This window comes from Prionailurus bengalensis, chromosome C1 (assembly GCF_016509475.1).
Source record: "Prionailurus bengalensis isolate Pbe53 chromosome C1, Fcat_Pben_1.1_paternal_pri, whole genome shotgun sequence".
NCBI classification, from domain to species: domain Eukaryota; kingdom Metazoa; phylum Chordata; class Mammalia; order Carnivora; family Felidae; genus Prionailurus; species Prionailurus bengalensis.
The window spans coordinates 2,183,918-2,203,993 of record NC_057345.1 but is presented as its reverse complement, the minus strand read 5'-3'; the positions used below and the strand labels follow the sequence as shown (position 1 = coordinate 2,203,993).

Below are 20,076 nucleotides of genomic sequence, written 5' to 3'. Positions count from 1 at the left end.
CTACTACAGCACCAAGCATCACATCCTACTTCCAGTGTGCTAAGCCAAAACAAAGGTGGTTAAGAGAGAACGGGCTTTCTCCTCACATGCCTCTGTCTTCTCAGGAAAGAAAAACTCCCCAGGAGCCCGCAGCAGAAATCCATTTTGCTTACGGACCAGGTTGAAGTCAGTCTATCCTCAGAATAACTGTTGGCAAAGAGACTTCCGTGACCAGCCCTGATTCTTCCCCTGGGGCAGGGCAGGTGCCACCTACACAAAGCCTTGTGGGAACAGAGGTGGCAGAGCTCAGCCAGGGCAGGAACTGCAGAGGGGACGAAGCAGAGACGTTCCCGTCGTGGCGGCGGCTTGAGAGGATTCAAGGCTGAGTTCCTTCCAGCCCTGACTGTGATTCTAAAGAATTTTCCCTCAACACCGATGGAAGCTTCCATTACAGATTCACACTTAGGTGCCTCCTCCTAGTTCTTGCCACATGACCGGGAGGCAGGCACACCAGCCCCGAGTGCGCACTTGGTCGTTGGCTCCCTCGCCCCCTGCCCACAGCGGATGCACTCCACCTACACTCCGGGCAAGCAGTTTCACTCGGTCGCCCGTCCCTTCCCTCTTTAAAAGCTGGCCCACACAGGGGCGCTGGGGTGGCTCAGTCGGTGAAGCGTCCGACTTCGGCTCAGGTCATGATCTCACACTCCGTGAGTTGGAGCCCCGTGTCAGGCTCCGTGCTGACAGCTCAGAGCCTGGAGCCTGCTTCACATTCTGTGTCTCCCTCTCTCTCTGCCCCTCCCCCTGCTCATGCTCTGTCTCAAAAATTTAAAAACAAAAAACATTAAAAAAATAATCATGATAAATAAATAAATAAATAAATAAATAAATAAATAAATAAATAAAAGCTGGCCCACACAGCGTCACAAGGTTGGCTCGGAGGCATTAGCGGGGCTCCAGAGAAACAAGTCACTTGCTAACCACCTGCATAATCCGTTGGAGACCTGTTGGCAGTGCTCGGGGGACCCGGAGGCCCCCTTGCTTTACAAGGTAGGAAACTCGGCCTTGCTTCTCAGGAAACGTCTCAACACTTGGCTGCCTACGTAGACTTACCACATAGGAACGTATCCCTAAATAATATCACCTTGAGCTTGACGTGTTTTTAAGCCATGCAAATAGAATCACACTACATATCCTTCTGCACGACCTTGAGAATCACCATGCTGTCGGGCGTAGCCGAATACTCACTCCCGACGTGCTCACCCATTTTAGGAGATGTCTCACCCAGTATTGATCCATTCTCCTGTTGATGGACATCTGGTTTGTTTCCAGTGTTGGCTACTATAAAACCATTAATGTTCTCATAGCCGGTCAGGAGGGCAATATAAATAGCATGAGCTGGTGGACTCATTCCCAAAAATCTACTCCAGAGAAACCAAGAAATCCCTGGGGAAGGCTAAAGTTCTGCAGCGCTTGGGTGGCGTGGCTCCAGCAGGACGCAGAGCACGAGGTCCTGCAGGTTCTGAGCTGCAGCCAGCTCAGAAAGGAGGGCCAGATGCAGGCTCCGAGTTCGCCCCCACTGATGCCTGTCCTTCACAGATGGAGTTGGTCGCAAAGGCAACCAAGGCAAAACACCATCTTTTCTCTAGGTGACGTGCTGCGGGGAGGGGGGCGGGTTCCCAGTTAGCCCGAGGACCCCGCTGGAGAAAAATACGGCATATTCACAATTTACTTCTAATACTAGACAGCAGACCGTCCACAGCTGCCTGTCACGTGGATGAATCCCAAAGGCATGGTGTGGAAGGAAAGCAGCCAGGCTCAGCGAACACCCTGCACATCACACAGGAAGCTCTGATGTGTGGTGTCCGGGCCCAAGAAAGCCATGTCCCTTGGGGCACCAGGGGGCTGAGGAGACACAATAACCTGTGTCTTGTGCATGATGGCTACACGGATGTGTTCAATTGGGGCAAAATTCAAAGTGTGCACACTTTTCTGGGTGTAGATCACACTTCAATACAAAGTTCAAAAATTCCAAAACAAAACGAAGCAACGGAACCCCCCAACCCCTGGGGTGGGGCGTTAATGAGCCGAGGGGCAGCTACCCTGAGCTCGCACTCCCCCTTCCCTCCTCCAACGCCCCAGCTGCCGTGGTGCCGGACCAGGGAAAACTGACCCATCCCCGAGCACCTTCTCAACCCTGCCACCCACTCAACACCTGGGAACTGGGGGCCATCCCGGGCTGACCCGCAGCCCAGACCAGTAATTAGGCCAGAATCTCTCTCTAACCAGGGGCCAGGCCTCAGTCATTGGTAATCTCCCGCTTCTGATGCGAGAGCCACTCATCTGTGGACGACACAGCTGCCCTGGGTGCTGGTGCAACCAGGAGATTCGATCCCAGACCCCTGTGCGAGGGCGGACCTGGGGTGGAGGGGCTGTCGGGGCGATCAGGGCGCGGCGCCAGACCCGGGGAGACGAGCGGGGCGTGGGGCCGGACCGGGGAGGGGGTCGCGCGGAGCGCGGGGCGGGACCCACGGGGCGATTGGGGCGCGGGGCTGGACCCGAGGGGCGGTCAAGGGCGATCAGGGCGAGGAACCGGACCCGGGGCAGCGCGAGGCGAGGGGCTGGACCCGGGAGGCGGGTCGCCTCCCCAGGACGCGCCGCTCCGCTACGATGACTCTTCCAGGTGCGGCCTCCGGAGCGCCGGCAAAGAACCTCGGCCGCCAGGAGGCACCTCTCTGCCACTCTTCCCAGGTAGGCGCCCGCCCCGCCCCTCCTCGCTTCGCCCCACCCCCCGCGCGACCAGTCCCGCCCCGCGCGTTCTCTCCTCCCGGCCCGAGCCGGAAGTGACGCGCCGTGCCCCGGAAGTGCCCCGGGAGCTGCAGCGGAAGCGGCGGCGTCATGGCGGCGGCGGCGGCGGCGGCCCCCGTCCCCGAGGCCTGGCCCGAGCTGGAGCTGGCGGAGCGCGAGCGGCGGCGCGAGCTGCTGCTGACGGGGCCCGGGCTGGAGCAGCGGGTGCGCGCGGCGGGCGGGCGGCTGCCGCCGAGGCTCTTCACGCTGCCCCTGCTGCACTACCTGGAGGTGAGCGGCTGCGGGAGCCTGCGCGAGCCGGGCCCGGGCCTGGCGCAGGGCCTCCCGCAGCTGCACAGCCTCGTGCTGCGGCGCAACGCGCTGGGGCCCGGCCTGAGCCCCGAGCTCGGCCCGCTGCCCGCGCTGCGCGTGCTCGACCTGTCCGGCAACGCGCTGGAGGCGCTGCCGCCGGGCCAGGGCCTGGGCCCCGCCGAGCCGCCGGGCCTCCCGCAGCTTCAGAGCCTCAATCTCAGCGGCAACAGGCTGCGCGAGCTGCCCGCCGACCTGGCGCGCTGCGCCCCTCGCCTGCAGACCCTCAACCTCACCGGTAACCGCCTGGACTCCTTCCCCGCCGCGCTCTTCCGCCCCGGCGCGCTGCCCCTGCTCAGCGAACTGGCGGCCGCCGACAACTGCCTCCGAGAGCTCAGCCCCGACATCGCCCACCTGGCGTCGCTCAAGGTCAGCGGGGACTGCGAGCCGGGGCCCTGGAGGAGCGGTGGGGAGGGAGCTGCTCCCGGGCGAGCCGTCCCGGGGACGCCGCAGTCCCAGCCGCCCTCCCTCCCGTGTCCGGGCTCCCCATCCTCGCGTGGTTGGCTCAACAGCAGGGCCCCACGCCTAAATTTCTGTGTCTTCACGCATTTGTGAAATGATTCAGTGACTCTGGGCGGGGGGGGGTACCCAGGCAAGGCCCGGAGATGTGATTTACCGGGATTTCGCATAATGCCACACGGTGTGATTTCCTGTATGCTGTTCCCTTCACCCCAACGACCGCCTTCTAAAGTAAGAGTTGTTATTCCTGGTTTACCGAAGGCCGGAAGGGGTTGCTGAGTCCACAACAAATCATTTGGGCTTTTCTCTAGACTCCGTTGTCCAGAGGCTGCTAACGTACTCCCGTTAGGTCTGCAGGCCCCAGCGTAATGCTTGGCTGAGACAGGTGTGCAGGAGAGGGGAGGATGGACATTGCAGAGCCCTGCCCTAACTCCAGTCTTGAGGCCCCTGGGCAGCCCTCTTTCCCCGTGTTCCCTTTTCCTTTCGTCCTGAAAAAAGCAGGTCTTTGTTTGGTTTTGCTCCTACTTTTCATCCTTTTCATGCAAACCTTTTTTTTTTTAATGTTTATTTGAGAGAGCACGTACACACAGGAGAGGGGCACAGAGAGAGAAAGAATCCCAAGCAGGTCTCGGGGCTCAAATTCCCAAACGGTGAGGTCGTGACCTGAGCTGAGATCAAGAGTCAGGCATTTAACTGGCTGAGCCCCTCCCCCCCCCCCCCCCCCCCCCCCCCCCCCGCCGGGCACCCCATGCAGACTTTTTTTAAGCAGTAAAATGTATATACAGTTTAGCAACTGATCTATTTCCAGCCGAAGTTACTCTTAAGGTGTTGCCACCTGATTTTACAAACGTGTAAGTCTGTGTAAAGATGTGTCTGCAAGTGTGCATGAATATGTGTGCACGTGTGTGTGTGTAGTTAAGAGAAACGGACGAGGCCTCTCAGCAGAGTGCTTGCTGGCATTTCCAGAAAGAGGCTGTGGGGGGTGCTCCTGGGACATGTTGGTCACCCCCGGCTATAAGGCGTCCCTTTATGGCAGAGGTGTGACGGGTGATGTGCGACGCTGCTCGCTCGGGTCTGTTCGGTCTCTTGGTTTTCCAGAAGGTTGACGGGCCAGGTGTGTAGCCAAGCGCGGTCCCTCGAGGGCAGGATCGGGTGTTGTACTTCACCGGAATCGCTTGCCAGTGTGTACGACTGCTTCGTTTCAGACGTTCTGTACCGCGTCCGTGGTGCCCACCGGTGACGCGTGTGGCCTTTATTGTGTGCAGACACCTGCATCCAGGTCAGGGTGCGTCTCCTCTGCTGAGCCCCCTGGCCTCCTCCACTCTGGCCGCTGCTAGGCCCCCATCAGCTCTCCTCCCCCACGAAGATGCCTGTGTCTTGGGGAGGGTCGTGCCAGAGCCGCTTGGAGTCCCTCTTGGACTCAGCTGTCCTTCGGGGGCCTCTCTGAAACGATGCCTCCGTGAGGAGCGGTACCAGATCCGTGCGAGGCCGCGTTGCCCTGTGTGCGCGCTGGGGTCCTGAGTACAAACGTGTTCTCGTCCTTGTGGATGCTGCGGGGAGGCGGCCTGGGTGGAGAACTGAGCTCACAGGCGGAGGTGGGGATCCCCTCAGCGTGTCCTGGCATTGCTGCCGGTTCCTGCACCTGTGAGAGAGACTGGGGACGGCCACAGTGCCGTGAACAGGGGCAGTGGTGCTGCAGTCACCGTGACTAAGGACCGTGCCAACAAAACCTTGTGGCCGAAAACAACACCAGTCATGTCACGTGCTGCCCGTTTTCCATCCCCGGCTTGCCATAGATCACTTGTGCCCGGGGCTGGGCTCCGCTGCGATGCCGTGCCGGCTCCTCTGGCCCCATGTCATCTCGGCACCTCTCCCCGCGCGGCAGGGTGGCCCAGTTCTCCGACCACAGGGCTCCTTGAAGAAGGGGCTTGGAACCAGCACCCTGGCTCCCACTGCACCCACTGGTTAAGTGAGCGAGCCCAGTCCAGATTCGTGGGGAGACGCCACACAGGATGTAAATGCCCAGAGGCTCGATTCCACGGGGGCCACCAGAGTAGCATCCCACGGGCCCCCACTTGTCCCCTCACTTCCCCTGAGGCAGGGAGATGCGTGCCTCATGCACCCTCCCCCAGGAAGCTGCCCCGGATGGGGCCCCCAGACCCTCTTCCCCACTCCCACCACCTGGGACAAGGGAGCCCGAGAGACCGCTGTGTATCCACTGTGCCGTAACCTCACCACCTACTTAACTGCCCGGACCCAGCCTGCCCTGTCGCCGTCCTGCTGTCTGGCCATCCAGCTTGGCTCCCCATGGGAGAGCTAAGAGAATCTGGAGTGGTTTCTCCTGGTGGCATGTGTCCTTGTCCTGGGGTTCTGTCACCTGTGGTGCACCAGGGATGATGGCCCATTGCGTCACCCTTGCCTTTGTCATAGGCGACTGACTCAGGCCGGGGCGCTGGCCTTCAGGGCTGACAGAGGAATGGGCCTGGCAGCTGGAAGCCGGCTGGAAGGCCACACCGGCCAGGCCTCCCCCTGTTTCGGGGCTCGTGCTCACTGGGACCGTCCACGTGGCTCACAGATGGGACTCCCACTGTGGTCAGGTTTCCCAGAAAAACCAAACTTTGCATGTGAAACCCCTGTCCAGCCCCAAGGAGCCCTTCGTCCATCTCTATCTTTTCAGCAGGGCAGAGGTGACAGGCTCACTGGGTGCCCGGGTCACGTCCGGGTCCCCTTGGCCAACACGCCCTTGGCTGACATGTTGTTTTCGGTTCGCCCATTCGCCCAGCCGGGGATCTAGGACCCCCCACCCCAGCAGCACATCCCAGCAGAAGGAATGTTCCCAGAAGGCAGTCAGCGGCCTCACCCAGGTCGGAGATGCTTGTGTTACCGGCAGGAAGGGAGTAAGTGGGTGTCCTCGTGGGTCGGCTCCAGGCAGAGGCAGGTTCCTGGACGCCACTCCCTTCAGCCTCTGTGCATTTTGTACCTTTTGGGGATTGGCACTGACAGTCCAGACTCCACTTCCTCCGTCGGAAAGCAAGAGCTCTGTTCCCCGGTCCTGCGTGATTTCAGCCGCGTACAGGCGTTACCTGTCACCTCGGCATCTCCTGAAGGTCCTGTCTTCCATTAGTGTTGCTTTTCTAGGCGTGAGACCTCACGGAGTCTGCTGCTGTGGTGCCCAGAGCCAACGGAGCGCAGGCTTGGTGTGGGGGCGGCTTGTCCTCTTCGTGCAAGTGTCCGCGTCTCTACAAGGCCCCCCCTCTAGAGCCTGGCACAACTTCCCTGATCTGCTGCTTCCTCCCCTCCCTGTTTACAGGGCCTGAAATGTCCATCATTCGGTCATTGTTGCCTCTGAAGGCAGAGCTGCCCTGGCCCCCCAGTAACCCCACGCCTTGGTCCTCTGTGGAGACCTCCCCGGCCTGCTGCGGCTGGGGTGGCCGGGCAGTGAGGCCCCGTCCCCCAGTCTCCCCTCCTTACCGGCTCTTCTCTGCTACCTGTGCGCTCCGTCTGCCTGGCCAGCGGGTTCCGTGTAGCGGTGAGGGCCGTCCCAGTGCAGTCCTCGAGCCGGCCAAAGCCCCCTGGACAGTGCGGCCGACTCAAAGCTGGCATGTGCGGGGGGGGGCTGACCTCAGAATGTCAGTGCCACTCACAAGCCTCCGTGTGGCAGAGACCGGGACAGGCCGTGATACAGTCCATTCATCCCCCGCTCCCATTCCCACTTAAGCCGGGGAGAAGGGCCCAGTGAGGCACGAAATGGGCACAATTGTACGAAATTGCGTTGCCCACCGCCTCTCGGGCTCCTTGGTCCCCCAAGGTGACTAAAAGCCATGCCTCCTTTCCTCGTCCCCATCCTGAGTGCGAGATGGGAGCCTGCCGCCCTGCTAAGGCCCCAGCATAGCCTTTAGAGGCTCCTCTGTGACACCGTCCCTTCCCCCAGCTCTGACCCCCTCCTCCACTCTGGCTCTCCGGCTTCTCGGCAGCTTGATGGCCTGAACCAGGACAGCTCTGTTGGTAACTGAGTCTGTGAAGTTCTGTCCGAAGCCCTCTGTACCAGCCAAAGTGGAGGCATCTTCTGGATCATCAGAGCCCCTGCCCCCTTTCCAGTTCGTGATAAAGTCTGTCGCCCTCTTTATCCGGGCCCGTTAACATCCCAGCCAGAACCGGGACCGGTCAGCGGTCTCGCCCACCAAGTGTGAGCTCTTGCCGTAGGTTTGCGTGCAGATGGCTGCCTGCCGGTGTGGCTTTGACCCGGGGTGCAGTCCAGACAGGCCCCCTGTGCCCCAGAGCTCTCCCCAAGCCGCCCTCCCCCGCACTCACTCCAGCTGACCAGATAGGAGGGTTTCTCCCGAGGCCCTATGCCCCCGTCTGCTCTCAGCCGTGCCGGGCCAGGCCAGAGCTTCCCACTGGGCCAGGAAGAGAACAAGAAAGGGGCCCCGTGCACGATGCCCCGCGCTGCCTGGGAGGAGAGCAGAGGGGACAGCGGCTGGCCTCTTCCTGGGGGCCTGTCCTCTACCCGGCTGCAGAAGGGGAAGCCGAGACCCCACGACCAGAAGATGCTGCCTCGGTGTCCTGGGGTCTGGCCTCGCTCCTTAGTGTTCCTCCTGCCCCGCCTGACCCCTCAGGGCGGCCCGTTGGTAACACGTCTCTGTGCTGCTGATTCCCACACATGGTTTTGTCAGAGCCCAGGCGGCAGGAGCGGCGGTAGGTTCTTGGGCGGCTTCCGTGCGCCTCTTGAGGCTGCGACACCCCTCCCTGGGTCCAGACGCAGGCCGAGAGCAGGCCAGGGTCGGAGCCGCTCTGCCGTTTTGTGCACGCAGAGTTGGAGCACCGTGCACCGTGTTCCTGCATGAAGGGTGATGCCGTGTTCTGTCTGTTTAGTTCGTCTGATTTTAAAAATCTCAGCACCATTTTGTGGGGAGCGTGTTTCTGAAGCACACAGTGTTCATGACCGCACGTTCTCCGTGTCCTGTGCTCCTCCTCTAACCTTGTCCATTGGGACAGTTGTCACAGGGAACTTGCAGGGGAGCAGGAAGAGGAGGACAGGCATTCTGTGGGGACCACTGGCAACCACCGCCCCCCCCCCAGCCCCCCGTCCCCCTCAGGGCTGCTTGGTGGCGGTAGCGGGCGTCAGTCTGGGCACAGACCGCGGGGGGGGGACAGGGGTGCTGGAGGAGGCGGCACGGCCCCGTGGCTGGGTGGGCTGCGTGTGACCGGGTCCTCTGTGTCCCTCGCAGACGCTGGACCTCTCCAACAACCAGCTCAGCGAGGTCCCGGCGGAGCTGGCCGACTGCCCCAAGCTCAAGGAGGTCAACTTCCGGGGGAACAAGCTGACGGACCGGCGGCTGGAGAAGATGGTCCGCGGCTGCCAGACCAGGTCCATCCTGGAGTACCTGCGCGCCGGGGGCCGGGGCGGTGGGCGGGGCGGGGGCAAGGCGCACGGCCCGGAGAAGGACGAGGCCCGCAGGAGGCGGCGTGAGCGGCGGAGGAGGGAGAGCGGCGAGGCGGAGGACGAGGAGGTGGGCGACGCCGGCCGGATGCTGCTCCGGGTGCTGCACGTGTCCGAGAGCCCCGCCCCGCTGACGGTGCGGGTCAGCCCCACGGTCAGGGACGTCCGGCCGTTCATCGTGGGGGCCATCGTGAGGGGCCTAGACCTGCAGACGGGGAACGCGCTCAGACGGCTCCTCACCTCCCAGGTGGGTGTGCGCGGCCTGCGGTGGGGGGGTGGGGGTGGGGGCGAGGTGGCCCGGTGTCACGCTGTGCATGGCGGGACCTGGCTCCGGGCACGGGTGAGGATGACACCCGCCGGGTGCGCCCCAGGGCAGGTCGGACCTGGGCCTCGGCCCCAGGAGGCTGCCTGCCTGTCAGCTCGTCCACAGAGACCCTTCCAGGCCTGCCTCATTTCTCAAGGCTTTGTTGCGATGGGAGATGAGCGTTTCCCGAGTTTCTGACATCTTGGGGGATGGGATTTGGGGTTTCTGTAATGAATTGCACAGTTGGTTTCGTTAGAAGACAGTACGGAGATCGTCAGCACTGGCCAGCCTGTTGTCATGTGAGCTGTTTAGTTTTTGTTCGGGTTTTAGCTAGACGAACTTCCGGATTTGTTTTTGTATGCAGTCTGCCAGCTTTTAAAGGAAAAACCCCATCTTTGAAGTTTGCAGACCCCCCCCTCCCCCCCAGTGTGGCCCGTGGGGACAGAGGCAGCTTTCTGGAAGCTCATGTTCAGGGAGGAAGCAAAGGGCACTCCCAGCCGGGAGTTTAAAACCCAGAGATCGGTGTTTTGGAAGGAAACCATGCTGGGGGTAGTTTTCTTTTTAAGTCCTACTTCTGTTTATTCAGTCATAAATTCTAGTTCAAGGAGGGTTCTTTGAAGTCTCAAATACTCTGTTCCAGAGTTAGAGAAACAAGAGATTCTGCCAGTAAACAGATAAGATAATCATCCAGGGAAGTTTCCACAAAATACATTTTTTGGCTGGGGAGGCCGAGGGGGAGGCCAGGGGGGCAGGGCATCGGGGGCAGGGTGCTGAGCTCTGGGTGCCTCGGGCCGTGTGTTGCAGACCAAGCTCCACGAGGAGCTCTGTGAGAAGAGAACGGCCGCCACCATCGCCACCCACGACCTCAGAGCCGTCCGCGGGCCCCTGCTGTACGACACCCGCCCGCCGCAGGACCTCAAGGTGACGCCCTGCGCCCCTCCCTGCCTGCCGCTGCAGCGGCCCTGTCCGCGTGCCCCCCTGACAGGTGCGCTCCGGTGACGCCAGTTCTGAGATAGAATCTCAGGCTGCTCCTGGCGGGTTCGTCAGGCCCGTTGTATAAAAGTGAACTCCTCAGGGAAGGTAGCAGCCGGAAAGTGGTTTCCTTCATGTGGTCACTTTTAAGCAAAACTTGTGGTTTATAGCAAACCGCAAAACCCCTCGTGTGGAGCTGAGCTTCGTGGGCCTGGCTGGTCCAGGTCTGCCCCCTCCCTCGGGTCGTCCAGGGGCCGCAGGCCTGGGAGACGCCGTCGTTTGTGGGTGGGCTGGAGGCTGCGCTCCGCCTTGAGGGGACGAGTGGTGGTGAGGTCCCCGAGGGGTGCTCATGCATGCCGGAGAGGGGCCCCGTGGTCACAGGGCTCCCTGAGGGAGAGCCAAGAGGGGACGTTGATACCAATGGCCCAGTGAGCACAGGAGGCCCCCCCGGAGCTCACGGAGCAGTGTCCGCCCACAGATCGTCCCCTTGGGGCGCAGAGAAGTCAAGGCCAAGGACCTGGTGCGGCAGCTACAGCTGGAGGCCGAGGAGCACAGGAAGCAGAAGAAGAGGCAGAACGTCTCAGGCCTGCACAGGTCAGCGGGCGTCCCCTCGGGGAGCCGTCCCCACCCCCGCTCGCTCCCAGGCTGACTGGCGTGCATCCTTCTCCTCTTCTCCTCCCCGATGTTGAGCAAACCTCCCAGACCTCGTTCCCCAGGCTATTAGGGACTCTTGCCTGGGGTGAGAGCAGCGCTGCTAGGCCTCTCCCCTCGAGGGCCCCAGGCTCAGATGCCACTTGGGGAGAACAGTCTTTCTCAGGTGCAGGCTCTGTGGCCTGGAGGGACAGCGGGGTCCACGCCGGATGCACAGGGACACGGGAGGGCACTGTGGTCACCCCCTACGTTCTGTCCATGTGACGCGGGGCACAGGTTGGTGAAGGGCGACCCGTGGCCACAGAACCAAGAGGGCACCCAGCCTGCCGGCCACCGTTCCCGTGTGAGCACGGGCTGTAGAATGTCCTTCGTCCAGAGCTGAGGACACATTCGCTGGTGTTGCACCGACTCTGTGTGAAGAACCGATTTGTCCGGGCCTCTAGGCACGTTTTCTCGTAGTGTCGTCTCCACCCTGTTTCCTCCCTCACAGGTACCTGCACTTACTGGACGGTAAAGAAAGCTACCCCTGCCTCGTGGATGCAGATGGCGATGTGATCTCCTTCCCGCCCATAACCAACAGCGAGAAGACGAAGGTAGGCGCCGTCTGCACATGCGCGTCCGGGGCTGTTTCACGTGCAGACTTAGCACAAGCGTCAGTCGTCCAGTGACGTGATGTCCCATGGGACGGACGCGCAGGCCTGAGAGCCCGGGCCGCTTGCACAGAGCTGGGCGTCCCCGTCACACTCAGTGCCGCACCAAGGGCCCCCGTGTGCACGGCGGTCTGGCTCATGCCTGTCTTCGGGAAGGGGACAGACACTGTCTCAGAGGCTTTTTTTTGGAGCAGTTGCTGACGTCTTACTTTCGACAACTTTATTCTTTTCTGAGATCCTTCTCATTTCCTTTTAAGATTAAGAAAACCACCTCAGATTTGTTTTTGGAAGTAACAAGCGCCACGAGTCTACAGATATGTAAAGAGATCATGGACGCCCTGGTGCTGGTGAGCCGGCCTCATCATCTCGCCCCGTCGGCGCTCTGGCCGCGAGGCACAGATGACATGTGTCATCCCTCCCCCCTCCCCCGCATCTTCCTGCCGCCCCTTGCATGGCTGCCTTTGCTGCGTATCTTTCCTGATCGCCTCTAAAAAGATGTTTTTCTTTCGCAGAAAATGGCAGAAATCAACAAATCTACTTTGGAAAATAAAGAGGACGGATCCGTTTCGGATGCCGAGGCCGACGCACTTTCTGGACAGCTTCCGGAGCCCAGCGTGGACGCAAGTGCAGACAAGGCTGGGAACGCCTCCCTGGTGGTGGAGCAGGTCCGGGTGGTGGACGAGGAAGGGCACCTGAGGGTGGTGTACCCTTCCAAGACGGACCTGGGCCTCGCTGCTCCCCACGTGACCGTGATCCGCTGAGCCCCGGGCCGCGGCAGGGCGTGTGTGCGGTGCTGTTATGTTGTTTGTTAAGTTTCACCTCGGTGGTTTTTAAGATGCGCGTCCCTTGCTTTTCCGGACGATTCTGTCACAGATGATGCCGCATTGTCGCGTGCTTAGGTGACTTTGCCTTTCGGCACCAAACTGATTGTACTAACGCTTTGTATGAAGTTTCTCAAATACTGGAGTGAGCCGTTCAGGATGTTTGTTCCGAAATCACGTAGACACAGCGACTAACGTCATTCAGGGGAGAAAGACACTGATTGGTTTCGCTATTCAGATCTAAACCGGGAAGCTGAACAATGTGCGTTTTACAGAACCACACAACCATTTTTCTACGATACAGCAGCTTTTAAAATTGCACCGAACCAGTAGTGCAGCTTAGAGGCCTGGAGTGACGCCATGTCCCTAGCTGGCCACAAGTCATCTTTCTATGAAAAGAATATTTTTATGTGATCTTGGAATTGGCAAAGGCATTTTTCTGAATACTGTGGCTGCTTTAGGGGTAGAGCCGCACAGGTCCCCCATGCGGCCCTGGCAGGGCAGAAAGAGGATCGGGGCTTTGCTCGCCTGTGCGCTCACGCCACAGGGACGCGCCGACGTCGGAACGTGCAGCTCAGGGCCAGCACGCAGGTTTCCGGCGCAGAACAGGCTTCACAGATGCACGGGACACCTCTGCCGTCAGCTGGCCCAAGGACGGACAGTGGCCATGGCCGCATGAGGGGTGAACTGTTGTGCAGCATCTTGTGTTTTAGGGATTTCCAGTTTTGAATGTCTGGGCCCATAGACCACCAGTGAGTGAGTGAGTGTGTGTGTGTGTGTGTGTGTGTGTGTGTGTGTGTGCGCACGCGTGCACACGCGCGTGTGTGTGTGTTTACGTGTGTGAGCACACACACTCCTCCCTGGAGGCAGAACGTGCTTGCAGCCAGGCAGCAGCCAGCCACAGAGTAGGTGGGTTTTACTGGCCTCTGCCTCCTAGGTGGCCTGGATGTCAAGAAACTGCCTCCCTGGCTTTTGTCATTTACTGACTCCGTCTGTTTCGTGTTCTGTGACTTGTAAAAGACGAGCCGTGTGTTCTGCTGATTTGGGGAGCATTTGCAAGAGGCACGCTGAACCCAGGCCCTTAGCTGTCAGGACCAGACACATGTGAAGCTTGAGCCGCCTCCTGGGGGGGGGGGGGAGGGCACACTCACAAAGCCACACGGTTCTCTCAGAGCTCAGCCAACCTGCTTTGTAGGACAGGACCCAGCTGCCTTGAGACCCTGTCCCGGCTCTGGTCACCTCCAAGCCTTCCCATTGGCCCCTGAAGGCAGCGGCTGCTGGGCTGGGCTGGGCTGAAGCAGGTGCACCAGGGTGGCTCTGCCTGGTCTTGGGAACCCCAGACCTGCCAGATATCTGTGTTGGTGGCTCTGGCTTGTCATCTTATGAGCCTTGGGTGATCGGGACAGCAACTGCTGGCACCGTGGCCGGCTCGGGGTCTGCGGCTGGGCCACAGCCGAGCGGTTCTCTTGGCTCCTGGCACTCGGTTCCGTGGCCAGGCCCTGTCTGGACTGTGACCTCGCTGATGTGGACGGAGACGCCAGCCCCGCCGCCTGTGATGCAGCTCAGCCCCGGGTGAGGTGCTGGATGTATTCAACTCACCGCGGAAAGAGGATGGTCTTCCCTTGGCCGGCCCGACCCACTCATAAACCCGGACACTCTTTCTCTTTGCCAGTGCGGCCCTCTTAATAAACATTTAATAAGAACATCTCCACTCCTCCCCAGTGAAGCCTTTCCTGCCAGTATCTAGGGGAAGTGTCTGTGGGGAAACTGAGGACCTGGACCCACCCCACCCCACCCCCGCCTGCCAGCAAAGAGCAAGAGGCACTGAATCATCACAGTCTCAGCCCAGAGAGGCTGCTGGGCTCTCCAGGCCTGGAGCTGGGGGGGGGGGGGGGGGGGGGGGGCGGACCCCCACCCAGGGGCAAGATGGCAGGGCACCACATCCCTTTCCCAGCATCCTCCCCTACCCCCCCCCCCCCCCCCCGGGGCTGGAAGGGGGCTCCCCAGGGGGCCATGGGGCAGGAACCACCACCTCTGTTGCAGCCAATCCGGCTCTGGCCAGGCCCGGGGACCACACCTGGGCAGGGGGAGGGGTCGTGTGCGCCAGAGGCCGGGCTGCTGGCGGAGCCCAGGGAAGGGGACGCTGTGTAGGGAATGGACTGTGCACCCCACTCTCACCCGGGGGCTTAGGGGCCTCAGGGCACACAGGGCATGAAGTACACATCAAACGGCCCATCATCTGTCCCCGTGGGGACCCCCAGTCCAGGGAGTAGGTATGTGGGCCCACAGGGCTCACTGGGCGGGGCTAGACGAGCTGCACAGGCTGAGGGCACCTCCCTCCCCTGATCCCGCCAGCATCCACGTGCCTGGACAGCACCTGCTCACTGCCCCTCCGTACCCCGCCCTGTCCTCCCCGCCCCTCCCCCGCCCACTGTACTCCAGCCTTGTCCCGGGCCAGTTCCATCTGACCTGCCCTTCAGCAGACCCACTCCGTCCTGCCCTCGGGCTGCCCAGGGAGCATGACCCAGAGCCTGCAAGGCATTTCGGGAGCTAGGGAGGCCAGAATGGCCGTAGAGAGAGCAGCCGTGGGCCTCCTTTCCGTCCCTCACCCCAGCCCGGCTCTCGGCAGCGGCTACCCCCAGCCTCGGGGAGGCCCGGCCCCTGCACCTCAGGAGCGGAGTGCCAACCTCCTGGAGTCCACGGAGGCCATGCAGCCCAACTGAGCCCCACCCACCCAGTGCCCACCCTGTGGTGGCTCCAGCTGGGGCACCAAAGTTGGGCTGGACAGACGTGGGCCTGCAGTGTGGAAGCCCAAACAGGGCTGGGAGGTGGGGTCTTTTGGAGACAGGTGCTGAGGCCCAGAGATGGGGGGCTGGCTGGACCAGACCCTCTGCCGCTGTCCCCTAACCAGCTCTCCTTGCCCCCAGCCCGCAGCCGACCGCTACTGAAGCATCGCTGCTTGGAGACCCCCGCCCAGGACAGACCCCACCAGGTGCTCCGCTTTCCTGGTGGACAGGGCCTGGCTGGGATGACCCGGGTGCAGCCCTGCCTGACGGGCAGGCCGGTCTTTGCGGGGGGGCGGGGGGGGGGTCTCTTCCATTCCCCTCCAGCTCGGCCTCGGACACGCAGGCTTGCCACGTGGCCTTCAACCTCAGGCCCCACAAGGACAGTGTCTGTCCTTCATCTCCAGCCCTCAGTCCTTGGAGAAGAAGCACTCTCCTAACTTTGTGTTTCTGCCACAAAGGGTCTGCGGGGCCAGAGATGTGAGCTTGCGGCAAGTAGGTGGGGGTGAGCACAGGCCCAGGAGGGCAGGTCTCGGGAATCTGCTGGGCAGGCAGGAGCAGCCTGAGCCTCGAGGCCTTGTCCACAGTTGGTCGGTTGGGCGAGGCAGGAAGACGTCCCGCCACCTGCCAGCCCTCAGGCCGACCCCCAGGGGCTCGCTTCCCACCAGAGGGCGCAGCCGACACACACGGAGTCCCAGAGCCAAGTGGGAGGAAGGGCCCTTCCCAGAAGCCTCCCACTGTTGTCCGAGGGCCTCCAGCTGGCCTAACGTGGGCAGGCGCCTGGGGGGCCCCCGTGGGAGAGGCCCTCACCCAACCTTCATGCAACAGACTTTTAATGACTGCATCGGTGCACAGGTTCCCATCCGCCCTGGGCATGGAGGGGGCAACGGCCTTCCTGCTGGCTCCAAGCCCCGGAGCAACTATGCCCACCGCACCACAGAGAACACTTGAGGGTGGCTCCCGCTCCCCACCCTGCCCAGGATCGACTTCCAGGATGGGGTCTCAGCCCGGGGAGGGGGGTGGGCAGAGGGACATACATAGCCCCGCCTCCCCCAGAGCCATCCTTACAAAACAAGAGGGCCCAGAGGCCCACCCAGGCACCCCCAGCTCCACACAGCGCCCACTCAGGGAGGACCCAGAGGGTGTGCCCCGTGGTCCCAGCTCAAACTGGGCAGAGTCTCCTGGCCACGTGTGCCCCTGGCTGGCTGCCTGTGCGAGGCATGTGTATATGTCATCGAGGACCTGTGTCCCTGTTCCTCTGCGTGCCCCTGGATGGCCAGTGACTGCTTGCTGCACAGTGGGGTCTGTGGGGGGGGCGGCGAGTCTATGCACGTGGAGGAAACCTGGTGTATACGAGGATCCGTGTACATGAGGGTCTGTGCATGCAAAGAGGATTCTGGTGTACAGGGGTGTCCGCCCGGGCCCGCGTCCCCGGGCACATGCGTGCATGCTGGGAAGCCTTATTTGCACTTGTGCACGTAGTAGCCGGTGACGTAGCCCAGGATGAAGACGGCCCAGAAGAGGGCCACTCCGCCCAGCACCTTCAGGGCGATGCCCAGCTTGCCTGAGCACAGCTTCCGGGAGATCCTGGAAAGGGAACCGCCAGCACGTGAGCCCGAGTGGGCTGCAGGGGCTGGGCGGGGGGGGGGGGGGGGGGGGGGGGGGGAAGGTGGGGGCAGTGGGCCCCGAAGGAGGAGGGCCTGGTACTCTGCTGACAGGCGGAGACAAGGAGGCGGAGGGCGTGACCCAGCGGGCGGGGCTCCTCCCCCCAGCCCTCACCTCGCCCAGCTTGAGGCCTCCTCCGTGCTGGACACGGCAGCCACGTGGACTTCGTCCCGGCTGCTGTCATCCCACCTGCTGTACTGGACGCCACTCTGCTGGGTCTGCATGCTGCCCGGGCTACGGCCAGAGGGGCAGGGGAGGGGCTGAGGGGATGGGGAGGGGGGCTGAGGGGGCGGGAGGAGGTGGGGGCGCTGAGGGGGCGGGGCACAGGCTGAGGGGGGAGGGGCGGGCTGAGGGGGCGGGCACCGGAACCTTCTCACCTGGCTCAGCAGGTGAACCGACGCCAAGTGGTCAAGCCACTTGCCAGGGTCACATGGGAGCCGGCAAAGCGGGAATCCAACCCAGGGAGGCTGCAAATCCGCCAAACCCTACCCTCAGGAATGGGAGAGGCTGCCTCCACCCAGGCCAGGCCCTCGCGGGGGCCTCCCGGACAGCTGCTGGGCCCTGGAGACTGGACGCGGCGGGTCCTCGGGCGGATAACTGCTGCCCCCCTCCCCGTTCCCGACAGATCAGGCCCCAGAGCTTCCCCGGAGGCGGGGAAGGACAGGGACGGGGCGGCGGCTGGTACAGGCTGGCTGGCTGGCCGGGGCAGGCCGGCGGCCCTGTCCTGTGTCCTCTGGCCTGCTCGACTTGCAGCCCCTCCCCCGACACCGCCTGGGGAGAAGCTGGGGCCTGGGGGGGGGGGGGGGAGTCCAGGCGCCTCTCTTCCCGGGACCCCCTCCCACGGACACTTGGGGAGGGGCTTAAAGGCACAGCCGGCCCCTGAACGGCCTCTTGCCAACCCAGACACTGCTGAAACCCAGCAGTTCTTAAACTCCTGAGGTGCCTCCCGGGTCCCAGGCCAGTGGGAGGAAGGGAGGGAGCCCATCTCGGAGCCTCAAGGCCTGCCTCTCAGGCGGGAGCCACCTGCTTGGTGGCAGCCACTCGGGCCAGTGGCCGTTCTCAGGCCCAAGGGAGGCCAAGCGCGCACTGAGTGTGGGTTCCGCTTTCCCAGGTGGGTCTGGGAAAGGGGCTACTGGGCCGACTCTGTTAGCTGTCTACCTAACGTCCACCTCCTTCCACCTGGGGGCACAATCCTTAGCCGGTTCCAGGCAGCAAGGTGCTGCCCTAAATGACAGCCGGGGGCTAATTCAAGCTTAATACCTTGGCCGCTGGGCGTAGCAGGAGCTGCAGAGTTTTTGCTCTCACGAGAGAAATAGCAGCGGCTTCTTTCTGGCCGCCCTGCAGTGATGGCCGGAGCTGCAGCAGCCATTTTGCTCCCGGATATCCACGCAGCACCAGCCCTGACAGGGTGGGGGGTCTCCAAATCCACACCCATTACCCACCTGTGGGCTTCTTTGTGTGAGAAGACTCAACCCACACCTGTTCAAGCCTGGGACAAGGAGTTCCCGTCGTGTGCACCAGAAAGCATTCCCAACTGATGGGAGACTGTGGCTTTCAAGCTGCCCTGACTGGACAAAGCCCCTAGAAGCCAGTGAAGTGCCCAGAGCTGGGCTCCTGAGGGCCTCACTCTCCAGCCCCCCACTGGAAGGTCCCGCCCTGTACAAAGAGCCTGGGGCTGTGCTGCCCAGAGCCACCAGCCAAGCTGGGGGCCCTCGCGGGTACCACCGCATACCTTAGACCCCTTCGCTCCCAAAGCACCCCCGAGGAGCCCACAACTTACAAAGGGAGAGTCCTGGCGAGGAAACCCAGACTCAGGCGCCCAGGAAGGTGGTCAGGTGGTCAGAGCCTGGCCAGTAGATCTCACCTCCTCCCAGGCCACAGGTCAAGGTCCGAGGTGCGGCAGATGCCTCCAACCTGAAAAATAGGGGGGAAAAAACCCACAGAAAATAAAGTGTAGAGGACCGGCTCTGCGAGGAGCCGGGGAGGGAAAGGAGGAGCCCTGGGGTGTCCCGGGGCGGCCAGCAGGAACCAGATGGCCCTTTCCGGCTCGTAGCCGTCCCTCCACGGGTTGGGCCTGGGGCGGGGCGGGGAGAGGGGGTCGCTTGGCCGGACCAGACCCTCCCCCGCCTCCTACCCCGCAATTCCGCTCTCCCGGGCGACGCTCACAGGCCAGGGGGGCCGCGGCCAGGTCCACCTCCGCGGTCCGCCCGCACCAGGAAGCTGCGCCCCGACGCGTGTCCCACGGGCCGCTCGGCCCCCGGGCCTCCGAGCAGCGCAGACGTGTAGCCGGCCGGGAGGAGCGGGGCCTGGGGCGGGGTCAGGGGCGGGGCTAGGGGCGGGGCTAGGGGGCGAAGCGAGCCAGGAAGCCGAGCCCAGGCCTCAGGTGCTCCCGGGGGCGCCGCCGGAGGGCGTGCAAACTGCCGGGAAGGATGGCAGTAGGTGCGGCGGGAGCGAGAGGGCCCGCAGGGGAGAGGGGACCGCGGGAAAGAGAAGCGTGTGAGGGAGGGCGTAGCAGGGGCGAGGGCACGCTGGGAAGGGGCGCTGCGAGGGAGAGGAGCTGTCAGGCTCGAGGGGCGGCTGGGGAGAGAGGCCGAAGGAGTCGCTGGGCCCTGGGGGGGTCCCAGGCGTGAGAGCGGGGGTCCTCCACCAAGACCGCGCAGGGACGGGCTCGGGCGCAGAAGCGGGGCCCGGAGCCTCCGGACGCGCCTGGGTCTCATCCGAGAGTTGAGGCGGCCTGCAGGGGTGGGGTGGGGGGGCGCTGCGGAGCTCCCCGCTGGTCCCTCCAGTTCGCGCCCTGGGCGAGGCGGGTCTGGCTGCGCGCACAGGTGCGGGCGGAGAGCAGAGCCGCGCCTGATGGGTTCCTTCATTCAGCGCCTGTTTATGTGCCCGAAGCCTGCGGTGCGCAGGACGCAGACAGAGGTGCCTGGCCGGCCGCCTGGAGCTGTCCCTCCCGCAGAGTGATGGAAAGGAACAGCAGCAGGAAAAACGGCCTCCATCCACCCTCTTCCAAAGGGGTCGCCCCAGCCAGGGAAGCCCCCATTTCGGAGGTGGCCCCCCGTGGGCCCAACTGAAGGAGCCTATAGGCACCCAGGCTCAGGCCTTCAAAGCCTAGGGCCTCTAGAGGGGGCCCTTGCTCCGTGTGGGGGTCTCCCCAGGAAGGAGCCAGGGATGTCGATCGGGGCTGAGGATGGAACCCGAG

At 62.8% G+C, this 20,076-nt stretch overlaps 2 protein-coding genes across 4 annotated transcripts; one reads left to right on the top strand and one right to left on the bottom strand.

Annotated features, from left to right (window-relative positions):
- The first annotated feature begins 2,841 nt into the window (after positions 1–2,841).
- Positions 2,842–14,134, top strand: LRRC47 (leucine rich repeat containing 47). Its single transcript, XM_043573615.1, has 7 exons — positions 2,842–3,501; positions 8,820–9,278; positions 10,140–10,256; positions 10,786–10,901; positions 11,449–11,551; positions 11,866–11,955; positions 12,121–14,134. The coding sequence occupies exons 1-7, from the start codon at positions 2,875–2,877 to the stop codon at positions 12,367–12,369; spliced, it is 1,761 nt and encodes a 586-aa protein (XP_043429550.1). The 5' UTR covers positions 2,842–2,874; the 3' UTR covers positions 12,370–14,134.
- Positions 14,135–16,028: 1,894 nt separating this feature from the next.
- SMIM1 (small integral membrane protein 1 (Vel blood group)) lies at positions 16,029–20,024 on the bottom strand. Of its 3 annotated transcripts, XM_043573626.1 has the most exons (4): positions 19,012–19,183; positions 18,658–18,791; positions 16,992–17,111; positions 16,029–16,799 (listed from the first exon to the last, which is right to left on the bottom strand). In XM_043573626.1, exons 3-4 carry the CDS (start codon positions 17,099–17,101, stop codon positions 16,673–16,675), a joined length of 237 nt encoding a protein of 78 aa, XP_043429561.1. In that variant the 5' UTR covers positions 17,102–17,111; positions 18,658–18,791; positions 19,012–19,183; the 3' UTR covers positions 16,029–16,672. The 3 variants fall into 3 exon arrangements, with proteins under 3 accessions (XP_043429561.1, XP_043429562.1, XP_043429560.1); XM_043573627.1 differs by lacking the exons at positions 18,658–18,791; positions 19,012–19,183 and adding an exon at positions 18,320–18,634; XM_043573625.1 differs by lacking the exons at positions 16,029–16,799; positions 16,992–17,111 and having other exon boundaries at positions 18,661–18,791; positions 19,044–20,024.
- Positions 20,025–20,076: the final 52 nt, after the last annotated feature.